This window comes from Cherax quadricarinatus, chromosome 30, assembly GCF_038502225.1.
Source record: "Cherax quadricarinatus isolate ZL_2023a chromosome 30, ASM3850222v1, whole genome shotgun sequence".
Taxonomy (NCBI): domain Eukaryota; kingdom Metazoa; phylum Arthropoda; class Malacostraca; order Decapoda; family Parastacidae; genus Cherax; species Cherax quadricarinatus.
In genome coordinates this window covers 7503245-7518856 of record NC_091321.1, presented here as the reverse complement: position 1 = coordinate 7518856, position 15612 = coordinate 7503245, and the positions used below count along the sequence as shown (strand labels likewise).

The following is a 15612-nucleotide window of genomic DNA, read 5'->3' as shown; positions in this document are numbered from 1 at the left end:
CTGTGCTTATGGGAGATTCTAAAGAAAAATTGCAAAGGTTAGTGTACGAGTTTGGGAGTGGGCGTTAAGGTAGAAAGTTGAAAGTGAACATAGAAAAGAGTAAGGTGATGAGGGTATCAAATGATTTAGATAAAGAAAAATTGGATATCAAATTGGAGAGGAGGATTATGGAAGAAGTGAATGTTTTCAGATACTTGGGAGTTGACTTGTTGGCAGATGGATTTATGAAGGATGAGGTTAATCATAGAATTGATGAGGGAAAAAAGGTGAGTGGTGCTTTGAGGTATATGTGGAGACAAAAAACATTATCTGTGGAGGCAAAGAAGGGAATGTATGAAAGTATAGTAGTACCAACACACTTATATGGTTGTGAAGCTTGGGGTTGTGAATGCAGCAGCGAGGAGGCGGTTGGAGGCAGTGGAGATGTCCTGTCTAAGGGCAATGTGTGGTGTAAACATTATGCAGAAAATTCGGAGTGTGGAAATTAGGAGAAGGTGTGGAGTTAATAAAAGTATTAGTCAGAGGGCTGAAGAGGGGTTGTTGAGGTGGTTTGGTCATTTAGAGAGAATGGATCAAAGTAGAATGACATGGAGAGCATTTAAATCTGTAGGGGAAGGAAGGCGGGGTAGAGGTTGTCCTCGAAAAGGTTGGAAGGAAGGGGTAAGGGAGGTTTTGTGGACGAGGGACTTGGACTTCCAGCTGGCGTGCTTGAGCGTGTTCGATAGGAGTGAATGGAGACAAATGGTATTTGGGACCTGATGATCTGTTGGAGTGTGAGCAGGGTAATATTTAGTGAAGGGATTCAGGGAAACCAGTTATTTTTATGTAGCCGGACTTGAGTCCTGGAAACGGGAAGTACAATGCCTGCACTCTAAAGGAGAGGTTCGGGATATTGACAGTTTGGAGGGATATGTTGTGTATCTTTATACGTATATGCTTCTAAGCTGTTGTGTTCTGAGCACCTCTGCAAAAACAGTGATTATGTGTGAGTGAGGTGAAAGAGTTGAATGATGATGAAAGTATTTTCTTTTGGGGATTTTCTTTCTTTTTGGGTCACCCTGCCTCGGTGGGAGACGGCCGACTTGTTTAAAAAAAAAAAAATTGTGAAATATTTGAGAGAGATGGGCTGGACCTTCCAGCTGGTGTGGATTTGTTTGACTGTAATTTGTATGGATAAATACATTTTGGGATTTGATGTGCTGTTGGTGTATTAGCATGATAATATCCATAAAAAGGATTCCTGGAGTTTACCTGGAGAGAGTTCCGGGGGTCAACGCCCCCGCGGCCCGGTCTGTGACCAGGCCTGGAAGGGCAGTGCCAGCTTATTGATAGTGGAGAGATTGCAGTTCAGTAAGTTTGCATTGGCCCATTATGCCCATACACCTAAAGAAAGGCAGTTAGTGCAATTGATAGCAAATGCAATTTCTTAATTCACTCTGGTTTGGGAACAGCTGGTAAGCAAAACAAATTTTTTTTTTTTTTTATCACTCTGGCCGATTCCCACCAAGGCAGGGTGGCCCGAAAAAGAAAAACTTTCACCATCATTCACTCCATCACTGTCTTGCCAGAAGGGTGCTTTACACTACAGTTTTTAAACTGCAACATTAACACCCCTCCTTCAGAGTGCAGGCACTGTACTTCCCATCTCCAGGACTCAAGTCCGGCCTGCCGGTTTCCCTGAACCCCTTCATAAATGTTACTTTGCTCACACTCCAACAGCACGTCAAGTATTAAAAACCATTCGTCTCCATTCACTCCTATCAAACACGCTCACGCACGCCTGCTTAAAGTCCAAGCCCCTTGCACACAAAACCTCCTTTACCCCCTCCCTCCAACCTTTCCTAGGCCGACCCCTACCCCGCCTTCCTTCCACTACAGACTGATACACTCTTGAAGTTATTCTGTTTCGCTCCATTCTCTCTACATGTCCGAACCACCTCAACAACCCTTCCTCAGCCCTCTGGACAACAGTTTTGGTAATCCCGCACCTCCTCCTAACTTCCAAACTACGAATTCTCTGCATTATATTCACACCACACATTGCCTTCAGACATGACATCTCCACTGCCTCCAGCCCTCTCCTCGCTGCAACATTCATCACCCATACACAAATAACCCGCACATAAAAGAGAGAAGCGTACGACGACGTTTCAGTCCGACTTGGACCATTGACAAAGTCACATACTCTCTCCCTCCAATCTGATATCCAATCTTTCATCACCTAATCTTTTTGTTATCCTTATAACCTTACTTTTTCCTGTATTCACCTTTAATTTTCTTCTTTTGCACACCCTACCAAATTCATCCACCAATCTCTGCAACTTCTCTTCAGAATCTCCCCATTGCACAGTGTCATCAGCAAAGAGCAGCTGTGACAACTCCCACTTTGTGTGTGATTCTTTATCTTTTAACTCCACGCCTCTTGCCAAGACCCTCGCATTTACTTCTCTTACAACCCCATCTATAAATATATTAAACAACCACGGTGACATCACACATCCTTGTCTAAGGCCTACTTTTACTGGGAAATAATTTCCCTCTTTCCTACATACTCTAACTTGAGCCTCACTATCCTCGTAAAAACCCTTCACTGCTTTCAGTAACCTACCTCCTACACCATACACTTGCAACATCTGCCACATTGCCCCCCTATCCACCCTGTCATACGCCTTTTCCAAATCCATGAATGCCACAAAGACCTCTTTAGCCTTATCTAAATACTGTTCGCTTATATGTTTCACTGTAAACACCTGGTCCACACACCCCCTACCTTTCCTAAAGCCTCCTTGTTCATCTGCTATCCTATTCTCAGTCTTACTTTTAATTCTTTCAATAATAACTCTACCATACACTTTACCGGGTATACTCAACAGACTTATCCCCCTATAATTTTTGCACTCTCTTTTGTCCCCTTTGCCTTTATACAAAGGAACTATGCATGCTCTCTGCCAATCCCTAGGTACCTTACCCTCTTCCATACATTTATTAAATAATTGCACCAACCACTCCAAAACTATATCCCCACCTGCTTTTAACATTTCTGTCTTTATCCCATCAATCCCGGCTGCCTTACCCCCTTTCATTTTACCTACTGCCTCACGAGCTTCCCCCACACTCACAACTGGCTCTTCCTCACTCCTACAAGATGTTATTCCTCCTTGCCTTATACACGAAATCACAGCTTCCCTATCTTCATCAACATTTAACAATTCCTCAAAATATTCCCTCCATCTTCCCAATACCTCTAACTCTCCATTTAATAACTCTCCTCTCCTATTTTTAACTGACAAATCCATTTGTTCTCTAGGCTTCCTTAACTTGTTAATCTCACTCCAAAACTTTTTCTTATTTTCAACAAAATTTGTTGATAACATCTCACCCACTCTCTCATTTACTCTCTTTTTACATTGCTTCACCACTCTCTTAACCTCTCTTTTTCTCCATATACTCTTCCCTCCTTGCATCACTTCTACTTTGTAAAAACTTCTCCTATGCTAACTTTTTCTCCCTTACTACTCTCTTTACATCATCATTCCACCAATCGCTCCTCTTCCCTCCCGCACCCACTTTCCTGTAACCACAAACTTCTGCTGAACACTCTAACACTACATTTTTAAACCTACCCCATACCTCTTTGACCCCATTGCCTATGCTCTCATTAGCCCATCTATCCTCCAATAGCTGTTTATATCTTTCCCTAACTGCCTCCTCTTTTAGTTTATAAACCTTCACCTCTCTCTTCCCTGATGCTTCTATTCTCCTTGTATCCCATCTACCTTTTACTCTCAGTGTAGCTACAACTAGAAAGTGATCTGATATATCTGTGGCCCCTCTATAAACATGTACATCCTGAAGTCTACTCAACAGTCTTTTATCTACCAATACATAATCCAACAAACTACTGTCATTTCGCCCTACATCATATCTTGTATACTTATTTATCCTCTTTTTCTTAAAATATGTATTACTTATAACTAAACCCCTTTCTATACAAAGTTCAATCAAAGGGCTCCCATTATCATTTACACTTGGCACCCCAAACTTACCTACCACTCCCTCTTTAAAAGTTTCTCCTACTTTAGCATTCAGGTCCCCTACCACAATTACTCTCTCACTTGGTTCAAAGGCTCCTATACATTCACTTAACATCTCCCAAAATCTCTCTCTCTCCTCTGCATTCCTCTCTTCTCCAGGTGCATACACGCTTATTATGACCCACTTCTCGCATCCAACCTTTACTTTAATCCACATAATTCTTGCATTTACACATTCATATTCTCTTTTCTCCTTCCATAACTGATCATTCAACATTACTGCTACCCCTTCCTTTGCTCTAACTCTCTCAGATACTCCAGATTTAATTCCATTTATTTCCCCCCACCGAAACTCCCCTACCCCATTCAGCTTTGTTTCGCTTAGGGCCAGGACATCCAACTTCTTTTCATTCATAACATCAGCAATCATCTGTTTCTTGTCATCTGCACTACATCCACGCACATTCAAGCATCCCAGTTTTATAAAGTTTTTCTTCTTCTCTTTTTTAGTAAATGTCTACAGAAGAAGGGGTTACTAGCCCATTGCTCCCGGCATTTTAGTCGCCTCATACGACACGCATGGCTTACGGAGGAAAGATTCTTTTCCACTTCCCCATGGACAATAGAAGAAATAAAGAAGAACAAGAGCTATGTAGAAAAAGGAGAAAAACCTAGATGTATGTATATATATATGCATGTGCATGTCTGTGAAGTGTGACCAAAGTGTAAGTTGGAGTAGCAAGATATCCCTGTTATCTAGCGTGTTTATGAGACAAAAAGACACCAGCAATCCTACCATCATGCAAAACAGTTACAGGTTTCTGTTTCACAGTCATCTGGCAGGACGGTAGTACTTCCCTGGGTGGTTGCTGTCTACCAACCTACTACCTATATATATGTTGTGCAATTAATTTTTTTTTTTTTTTAACAAATCGGCTGTCTCCCACCGAGACAGGGTGACCCAAAAAGAAAGAAAATCCCCAAAAAGAAAATACTTTCATCATCATTCAACACTTTCACCTCACTCACACATAATCACTGTTTTTGCAGAAGTGCTCAAACACAACAGTTTAGAAGCATATACGTATGAAGATACACAACATATCCCTCCAGACTGCTAATATCCTGAAACCCCTCCTTTAGAGTGCAGGCATTATACTTCCCATTTCCAGGACTCAAGTCTCGCTATATAAAAATTACCGGTTTCCCTGAATCCATTCACTAAATATTACCCTGCTCACACTCCAACAGATCGTCAGGTCCCAAATACCATTCGTCTCCATTCACTCCGATTGAACACGCTCATGCACGCCTGCTGGAAGTCCAAGCCCCTCACCCACGAAACCTCCCTTACCCCACCTTCCTTCCCCTACAGATTTAAATGCTCTCCATGTCATTCTACTTTGATCTATTCTCTCTAAATGACCAAACCACCTCAACAACCCCTCTTCAGCCCTCTGACTAATACTTTTATTAACTCCACACCTTCTCCTAATTTCCACACTCCGAATTTTCTGCATAATATTTACACCACACATTGCCCTTAGACAGGACATCTCCACTGCCTCCTACCGCCTCCTCGCTGCTGCATTCACAACCCCAAGCTTCACACCCATATAAGAGTGTTGGTACTACTATACTTTCATACATTCCCTTCTTTGCCTCCATAGATAATGTTTTTTGTCTCCACATATACCTCAACACACCACTCACCTTTTTTCCCTCATCAATTCTATGATTAACCTTGTCCTTCATAAATCCATCCGCCGACACGTCAACTCCCAAGTATCTGAAAACACTCACTTCTTCCATGCTCCTCCTCCCCAATTTGATATCCAATTTTTCTTTATCTAAATCATTTGATACCCTCATCACCTTACTCTTTTCTATGTTCACTTTCAAGTTTCTACCTTTACACACACACTCCCAAACTCATCCACTAACCTTTGCAATTTTTCTTTAGAATCTCCCATAAGCACAGTATCATCAGCAAAAAGCAACTGTGTCAGTTCCCATTTTGTATTTGATTCCCCATAATTTAATCCCACCCCTCTCCCGAACACCCTAGCATTTACTTCTTTTACAATCCCATCTATACATATATTAAACAACCATGGTGACGTTACACATCCCTGTCTAAGACCTACTTTTACTGGGAAGTAGTCTCTCTCTCTTCTACACACCCTAACCTGAGCCTCACTATCCTCATATAAACTCTTTGCAGCATTTAGTAACTTGCCACCTATTCCATATACTTGCAACATCTGCCACATTGCTCCCCTATCCACTCTATCATATTTTTTTTTTTTTCAACAAGTCGGCCATCTCCCACCGAGGCAGGGTGACCCAAAAAAGAAAGAAAATCCCCAAAAAGAAAATACTTTAATCATCATTCAACACTTTCACCACACTCACACATTATCACTGCTTTTGCAGATGTGCTCAGAATACAACAGTTTAGAAGCATGTACGTATAGATACACAACATATCCCTCCAAACTGCCAATATCCCAAACCCCTCCTTTAAAGTGCAGGCATTGTACTTCCCATTTCCAGGACTCAAGTCCGACTATATGAAAATAACCAGTTTCCTTGAATCCCTTCACACTAAATATTACCCTGCTCACACTCCAACAGATCGTCAGGTCCCAAGTATCATTCGTCTCCATTCACTCCTATCTAACACGCTCATGCACGCTTGCTGGAAGTCCAAGCCCCTTGCCCACAAAACCTCCTTTACCCCCTCTTTCCAACCCTTTCGAGGACGACCCCTACCCCTCCTTCCTTCCCCTATAGATTTATATGCTTTCCATGTCATTCTACTTTGATCCATTCTCTCTAAATGACCAAACCACCTCAACAACCCCTCTTCTGCCCTCTGGCTAATGCTTTTATTAACTCCACACCTTCTAATTTCCACTCTCCGAATTTTCTGCATAATATTTACACCACACATTGCCCTTAGACAGGATATCTCCACTGCCTCCAACCGTCTCCTCGCTGCTGCATTTACCACCCAAGCTTCACATCCATATAAGAGTGTTGGTACTACTCTACTTTCATACATTCCCTTCTTTGCCTCCATAGATAACGTTTTTTGACTCCACATATACCTCAACGCACCACTCACCTTTTTTCCCTTATCAATTCTATGATTAACCTCATCCTTCATAAACCCATCCGCCGACATGTCAACTCCCAAGTATCTGAAAACATTCACTTCTTCCATACTACTCCTCCCCAATTTGATATCCAATTTTTCTTTATCTAAATCATTTGATACCCTCATCACCTTACTCTTTTCTATGTTCACTTTCAACTTTCTACCTTTACACACATTCTCAAACTCATCCACTAACCTTTGCAATTTTTCTTTAGAATCTCCCATAAGCACAGTATCATCAGCAAAAAGTAACTGTGTCAGTTCCCATTTTGAATTTGATTCCCCATAATTTAATCCCACCCCTCTCCCGAACACCCTAGCATTTACTTCTTTTACAACCCCATCTATAAATATATTAAACAACCATGGTGACATTACACATCCCTGTCTAAGACCTACTTTTACAGGGAAGTATTCTCCCTCTCTTCTACATACCCTTACCTGAGCCTCATTATCCTCATAAAAGCTCTTTACAGCATTTAGTAACTTACCACCTATTCCATATACTTGCAACATCTGCCACATTGCTCCTCTATCCACTCTATCATATGCCTTTTCTAAATCCATAAATGTAATAAAAACTTCCCTACCTTTATCTAAATACTGTTCACATATATGCTTCAATGTAAACACTTGATCTACACATCCCCTACCCACTCTGAAGCCTCCCTGCTCATCCACAATCCTACATTCTATCTACCTCTTAATTCTTTCAATTATAACCCTACCGTATACTTTTCCTGGTATACTCAGTAAACTTATTCCTCTATAATTTTTACAATATCTTTTGTCCCCTTTCCCTTTATATAAAGGGACTATACATGCTCTCTGCCAATCCCTAGGTGCCTTCCCCTCTTTCATACATTTATTAAACAAAAGTACCAACCACTCCAACACTATATCCCCCCCTGCTTTTAACATTTCTGTCATGATCCCATCAGTTCCAGCTGCTTTATCCCCTTTCATTCTACGTAATGCCTCACGTACTTCCACCACACTTACATTCTGCTCTTCTTCACTCCTAAAAGATGGTATACCTCCCTGACCAGTGCATGAAATTCCCGCCTCCCTTTCTTCCTCAACATTTAAAAGTTCCTCAAAATATTCTCGCCATCTACCTAATACCTCCCTCTCCCCATCTACTAACTCCCCTACTCTGTTTTTAATGGACAAATCCATACTTTCCCTAGGCTTTCTTAACTTGTTTAACTCACTCCAAAATTTTTTCTTATTTTCATTAAAATTTCTTGACAGTGCCTCTCCCACTCTTTCATCTGCTCTCCTTTTGCACTCTCTCACCACTCTCTTCACCTTTCTTTTACTCTCCATATACACTGCTCTTCTTATAACACTTCTGCTTTGTAAAAACCTCTCGTAAGCTACCTTTTTCTCTTTTATCACACCCTTTACTTCATCATTCCACCAATCACTCCTCTTTCCTCCTGCCCCCACTCTCCTATAACCACAAACTTCTGCCCCACATTCTAATACTGCATTTTTAAAACTATTCCAACCCTCTTCAACCCCCCCCCACTACTCATCTTTGCACTAGCCCACCTTTCTGCCAATAGTCGCTTATATCTCGCCCGAACTTCCTCCTCCCTTAGTTTATACACTTTCACCTCCCTCTTACTTGTTGTTGCCACCTTCCTCTTTTCCCATCTACCTCTTACTCTAACTGTAGCTACAACTAAATAATGATCCGATATATCAGTTGCCCCTCTATAAACATGTACATCCTGGAGCCTACCCATCAACCTTTTATCCACCAATACATAATCTAACAAACTACTTTCATTACGTGCTACATCATCATCATATGCCTTTTCTAAATCCATAAATGCAATAAAAACTTCCCTACCTTATGTAAATACTGTTCACATACAGTGGTCCCTTAATAATCGTCCATAATCCGTTCCTGGAAGTGGGACTATTATCGAAATGGACGATTTTCGAATCAATTTTCCCCATAAGAATTAATGTAAATCCAATTAATTCGTTCCAGACACCTAGAAGTATCCCAAAAAAAATTTTTTTTTACCTAAAAGATAGATTTACATGCACAAAAGAATGAACATTCAACATGAGAGTTACCTTTATTGAAGGCTGTTGTTGATGAATGGAAGACAGGGAGGAGGAGAGACGTTATTTGGAAGGGGAATCTCCCTCCATAAGGACTAGGGCACTAATAAAATGTATAAATGAACATTGGTAATAGGGGTAGTTGATGAGTGGAATGGTCTGCCTAGTACGGTGATCGAAGCTAAAACATTGGGTAGTTTCAAATTTAGGTTGGATAAATACACGAGTGAGAGGGGTTGGATTTGAGTCGGACTTGCACCTGAGCTTATTGCTTGGGTAGCATTTGTTCTGTTAGTGGGTTGGATTTGTGAAGGACCAGCCTAGTATGGGCCAACAGGCTTATTGCAGTGTTCCTCCTTTCCAATGTTCTAAAAGCTATGGCTTGGGTAGTTTCAAATTTAGGCTGGATAAATACACAAGTGAAAGGGGTTGGATTTGAGCCGGACTTGCACCTGAGTTTATTGCTTGGGTAGCATTTGTTCTGTTTGTGGGTTGGATTTGTGAAGGACTGGCCTAGTATGGGCCAGCAGGCCTGTTCCAGTGTTCCTACTTTCTTAAGTTCTTATTTAACATCACACTTACCAGTAGGGTGATCGAGGCTAGGACCTTGGGTAGCTTTAAGAAGAGATTGGACAAATATACGAGTTGGAGGAGCTGAGTTTGATTTGTGTCATTGGGTACGGGAGTAAATTCTTGGGTAGCTTTGGGTGGAGGTCATTTTGATAAGGACCTGCCTTGTATGGGCCTGTAGACCTGCAGTGTTCTTCCATTGTTATGTTCTTATTGGCTATTTGTGTGTGAGGGAGGGATGGCAAGTTTATTGTTGGAGAATATGACACTAATATCAACTCTATGGCTTATTTATCTATCACAATTCAACTAATATGACATAATAAACAATATTAATAACATAGAAACATGGAATATACTCTAGAATGAATAAAATAAGTCATTACGTATGTCACGAGAGGTGTTGTGTTGTTGGGTATATAAGGGCCACTGAGTGTAAGCTGTCCATAATGGTGGTGAGGCGGCGGTGGTTTTTGTAGCCCTATATAACTCCAACAACATTGGAGGAGTTGGTAGAATCACTGAATCACTAAAGAAGGAACCCACTACCACCATCACTACGACCTTCTACCACCATCACTACCACCAAAGAAAGCTTCTAGTGCCAGCCCTTTGGTAAAGAATGTGAGAAACACATAATTTATGAAAAAGTTTGTAGAAAAATACAAAGATGGTGGTGGTAGAGTGGAAGCAGTTGTGATAGTGGTTGAACATAAGAAAGGAGGATCACTGCAGCAGGCCTGCTGGCCCATGCTCGGCAGGTCCTTTACAATTCATCCCACTAACGAAACATTTTCCCAACCCAGTCCTCAATGCTACCCAAGAAATAAGCTCTGATAACTCTGTCCACTCATTTGGGACTTGCAAATGAGTGGATAGAGTTATCAGAGCTTATTTCTTGGGTAGCATTGAGGACTGGGTTGGGAAAATGTTTCGTTAGTGGGATGAATTGTAAAGGACCTGCCATGCATGGGCCAACAGGCCTGCTGCAGTGATCCTCCTTTCTTATGTTCATCAACCACTATCACAACTGCTTCCACTCTACCACCACCATCTTTGTATTTTTCTACAAACTTTTTCATAAATTATGTGTTTCTCACATTCTTTACCAAAGGGATGGTACTGGAAGCTTTATTTGGAGCCATGGTAGCTTATTTAGCACTTGCAAGCACTAAAATCAATGGAATATTATGAAATATTTTGTAGGAGCGTGTGAGGGGACCGTCACTCACTGGTAAATAATGGCACACTGGCTGGGAAGGAAAGGCCGATGCGGCTCAGAGCGTGAGTACGCATCCGGGACGAAGGACTACATATTAGGACTATTAGCGAGTTACCGGACCATTTGCGAGCCAATATTTTGACGAAAAAACAGGACTACAGTGGACCCCCGCATAACGATTACCTCCAAATGCGACCAATTATGTAAGTGTATTTATGTAAGTGCGTTTGTACGTGTATGTTTGGGGGTCTGAAAGGAATAATCTACTTCACAATATTCCTTATGGGAATAAATTCGGTCAGTACTGGCACCTGAACATACTTATGGAGTGAAAAAATATCGTTAACCGGGGGTCCACTGTATTTCCGAAATGGACGACTTTTAGGCCGGACGATTATTGAGGGACCACTGTATGTGCTTCAATGTAAACACTTGATCTACACATCCCCTACTCACTCTGAAGCCTCCTTGCTCATCCGCAATCCCACATTCTGTCTTACCTCTAATTCTTTCAATTATAACCCTACCGTACACTTTTCCTGGTATACTCAGTAAACATATTCCTATATAATTTTTACAATCTCCTTTGTTCCCCTTCCCTTTATATAACGGGACTATACATGCTCTCTGCCAATCCCTAGGTACCGTCCCCTCTTTCATACATTTATTAAACAAAAGTACCAACCACTCCAGCACTATATCCCCCCCTGCTTTTAACATTTCTGTCATGATCCCGTCAGTTCCAGCTGCTTTACCCCCTTTCATTCTACGTAATGCCACACGCACCTCCCCCACACTCGCATCCTGTTCTTCTTCACTCGTAAAAGATGGTATACCTCCTTGGCCAGTGCATGAAATTATGGCTTCCCTTCCTTCGTCGACATATAAAAGTTTCTCAAAATATTCTCGCCATCTACCCAAAACCTCCATCTCCTCATCTACTAACTCCCCTACTCTGTTTCTAACTGATAAATCCATTCGTTCTCTAGGCTTTCTTAACTTGTTTAACTCCAAAAAATTTTCTTATTTTCATTAAAATTTCTTGACAGTGCCTCTCCCACTCTATCATCTGCTCTCCTTTTGCACTCTCTCATCACTCTCTTCACCTTTATTTTGCTCTCCATATACTCTACTCTTCTTATAACACTTCTGCTTTGTGAAAACCTCTCATAAGCTAACTTTTTCTCTTTTATCACACCTTTTACTTCATTCCACCAATCACTCCTCTCTCCTCCTGCACCCACCCACCTATAACCATAAACTTCTGCCCCCACATTCTAATACTGCATTTTTAAAACTATTCCAACCCTTTTCAACCCCCCCTCCCCCCACTACTCATACTTTGCACCAGCCCACCTTTCTGCCAATAGTTGCTTAGATCTCACCCGAACTTCCTCCTCCCTTAGTTTATACACTTTCACCTCTCTCTTGCTTGTTGTTGCCATTTTCCTCTTTTCCCATGATTATATACACCTGGAAAATCCTAGAGGGACTAGTACCGAACTTGCACACGAAAATCACTCACTACGAAAGCAAAAGACTTGGCAGACGATGCACCATCCCCCCAATGAAAAGCAGGGGTGTCACTAGCACGTTAAGAGACCATACAATAAGTGTCAGGGGCCCGAGACTGTTCAACTGCCTCCCAGCACACATAAGGGGGATTACCAACAGACCCCTGGCAGTCTTCAAGCTGGCACTGGACAAGCACCTAAAGTCAGTTCCGGATCAGCCGGGCTGTGGCTCGTACGTTGGTTTGCGTGCAGCCAGCAGAAACAGCCTGGTTGAGCAGGCTCTGATCCACCAGGAGGCCTGGTCACAGACCGGGCCGCGGGGGCGTTGACCCCCGGAACTCTCTCCAGGAACTCTCTCCAGGTAAACCTCTTACTCTAACTGTAGCTACAACTAAATAATGATCCGATATATCAGTTGCCCCTCTATAAACGTATACATCCTGGAGCCTACCCATCAACCTTTTATCCACCAATACATAATCTAACAACCTACTTTCATGATGTGCTATATCATACCTTGTATATTTATTTATCCTCTTGTTCATAAAATATGTATTACTTATTACCAAACCTCTTTCTACACATAGCTCAATTAAAGGCTCTCCATTTTCATTTACCCCTGGCACCCCAAATTTACCTACTATTCTCTCCACAACATTTTTGCCCACTTTAGCATTGAAATCCCCAGCCACCATTACTCTCGCACTTGGTTCAAATCTCCCCACGCATTCACTCAACATTTCACAAAATCTCTCTCTCTCCTCTACACTTCTCTGTTCTCCAGGTGCATATACGCTTACTATAACCCACTTTTCACATCCAACCTTTATTTTACAACCTTTATTTTAATTAGTGCTAAACAATGCAGGAAGTGACTTTTATAGGTATTGAAAATGGCATTTTATTTTACACTTGGCCAGAAAGGGCTTAACCTTCCTCAGTCTTCTACAAAGGCTAATGACTAGGTTAATGTTTGCCAGTACAAGAGGGTCCCGCTTTTACAGCAGGTTAGGGTCCAGTCTACTACTGTAAACCGAAAATTGCTGTAAAGTGGATCATATTTTTTTTTTCACTTTTGAATGTATATGAAAGCCTGATAACACATTTACGCTGTTATATTAATTGAGCAATATAACTAGGCCTAAAATATGCATATACAGTACACACATTACTTGCCTTAAAATATTGTCGTCCTTAGCTTATAGTGAGTGGTGAATATATCTACTGTAGGAAATCTTAGTAAATGAAGACTGGGTATAATTGAAAAACACTAAAGTGAGACACTGTACAGTGCGGTTTAACTGTACTCTAATAGCAATTTATATCCCCATATTAAAAGCAGCGTTCACCCCTGATAATGGTAGAAAGATCAGAAGTTGATAATGGATATAACAATTTACAGTACCAATAAAGTATTGTAAAAGAGTGTGATGATTATATAACAAATAGGAAACCACAAGCCTGTGATTTTTCTTGTCATCTTCTCTGGCTAAAAGAAAAAGGGGTTGACATTTTCTTCTTTCAACATACCAGCCGTATCCCACCGAGGTGGGGTGGCCAAAAAGAAAAAACTGAAGTTTCTCCTTTTAAATTTAGTAATATATACAGGAGAAGGGGTTACTAGCCCCTTGCTCCCGGCATTTTAGTCGCCTCTTACGACAAGCATGGCTTACAGAGGAAGAATTCTGTTCCACTTCCCCATGGAGATAAGAGGAAATAAACAAGAACAGGAATTAGAAAGAAAATAGAAGAAAACCCAGAGGGGTGTGTATATATATGCTTGTACATGTATGTGTAGTGTGTAAGTATGTGTAGTGTGTAAGTGTAAGTATAAGTAGCAAGACTTACCTGTAATCTTGCATATTTATGAGACAGACAAAAGACACCAGCAATCCTACCATCATGTAAAACAATTACAGGCTTTCGTTTTACACTCACTTGGCAGGACGGTAGTACCTCCCTGGACGGTTGCTGTCTATCAACCTACTACCTACAAGGGTTGACATTTTATATTTACTTAAAACATTTTATCTTGCAGGTGGATTACTTCAATAATTATCTCCGTGATCCGAAACGTCCACAGCTTCCAGAGTATCCAGGAAATAAGCATGGTAGGAAGGATGATCGCCCAGACCCCTATGTAGCAGCATATCCACAACATATTCCTGATGCTCGGTAATTATGGATTGGCAGCTGAATTTTTGTCTGTGTCCATTTTATTAATATTTATCTAGTTGAATTTGTAAGGGTTGAGCTCCAATTCCTGGTCTTTCTTTATAACTTTTATTTGACTAACTTGATCTGGGGGTCATATTTTGAATATTTTTATGCCAGTAGTGAACTTCATGTCAGTTTATATAGGGGGGAATTATTTTCCATTAAGAATAGGCCTTAGGCAGGAATGTGCAGTGTTACTATGGTTGTTTGCCATACTTATAGATGGGATTGTTAAATGGGGATTAATGGATAATGGATTTGTTACAAAGTCGATGAAACAGTTTTATGCTTGGATTTTTCTTGCATGTGAGAAAGGCAAAAGAGGATGTAACTGATCTTTCTTTGTGCTGCAATGATTGTGTGTCAAGTATTTTGGCTTTTTGGCTGGTTTAGCTTCTTCCTCATCTTTGTCATCAGGCTCTGGTTCAGACTCGTTATCAGAAACAGATATATTTTGATATCTTCTGGGAGGCAGCACCATGAAACAACTTGTGATGGATCTCTAAGAACAATAAAAACAACCTCAGCACACCCACACAACTACTGAATGTATATCTGCAGTGTAAGAAAAAAATATATAAATAAATATTTATTGTACAGGAAAAGTTTATAGGTATCAGGCAGTTATTAAAATTTATTCAACTTTTTCATAGCCATCATTTCACTTACATCGTACATTAACTATATGCATCATACACAAGTTATTTTTTTTATCTAAACATGCCTCACATCTTTATTTTTGCACTAGAAATAAAAGCAAATACCGACATTGTGAAGTGGTGAAATTTGAGCATATGTGAGGATAAATAA

At 40.9% G+C, this 15612-nt stretch overlaps 1 protein-coding gene across 3 annotated transcripts in view; it reads left to right on the top strand.

Moving 5' to 3' along the window:
• Ars2 (arsenic resistance protein 2) overlaps positions 1 to 15612 on the top strand; it is an 89865-nt gene that overhangs the window by 49310 nt on the left and 24943 nt on the right. For all 3 annotated transcript variants that reach the window (XM_053781816.2, XM_053781817.2, XM_053781815.2), the window contains exon 16: positions 14624 to 14760. In XM_053781816.2, the coding sequence (XP_053637791.1) occupies positions 14624 to 14760 (137 nt within the window). The remainder of the gene's footprint in view (positions 1 to 14623; positions 14761 to 15612) is intronic.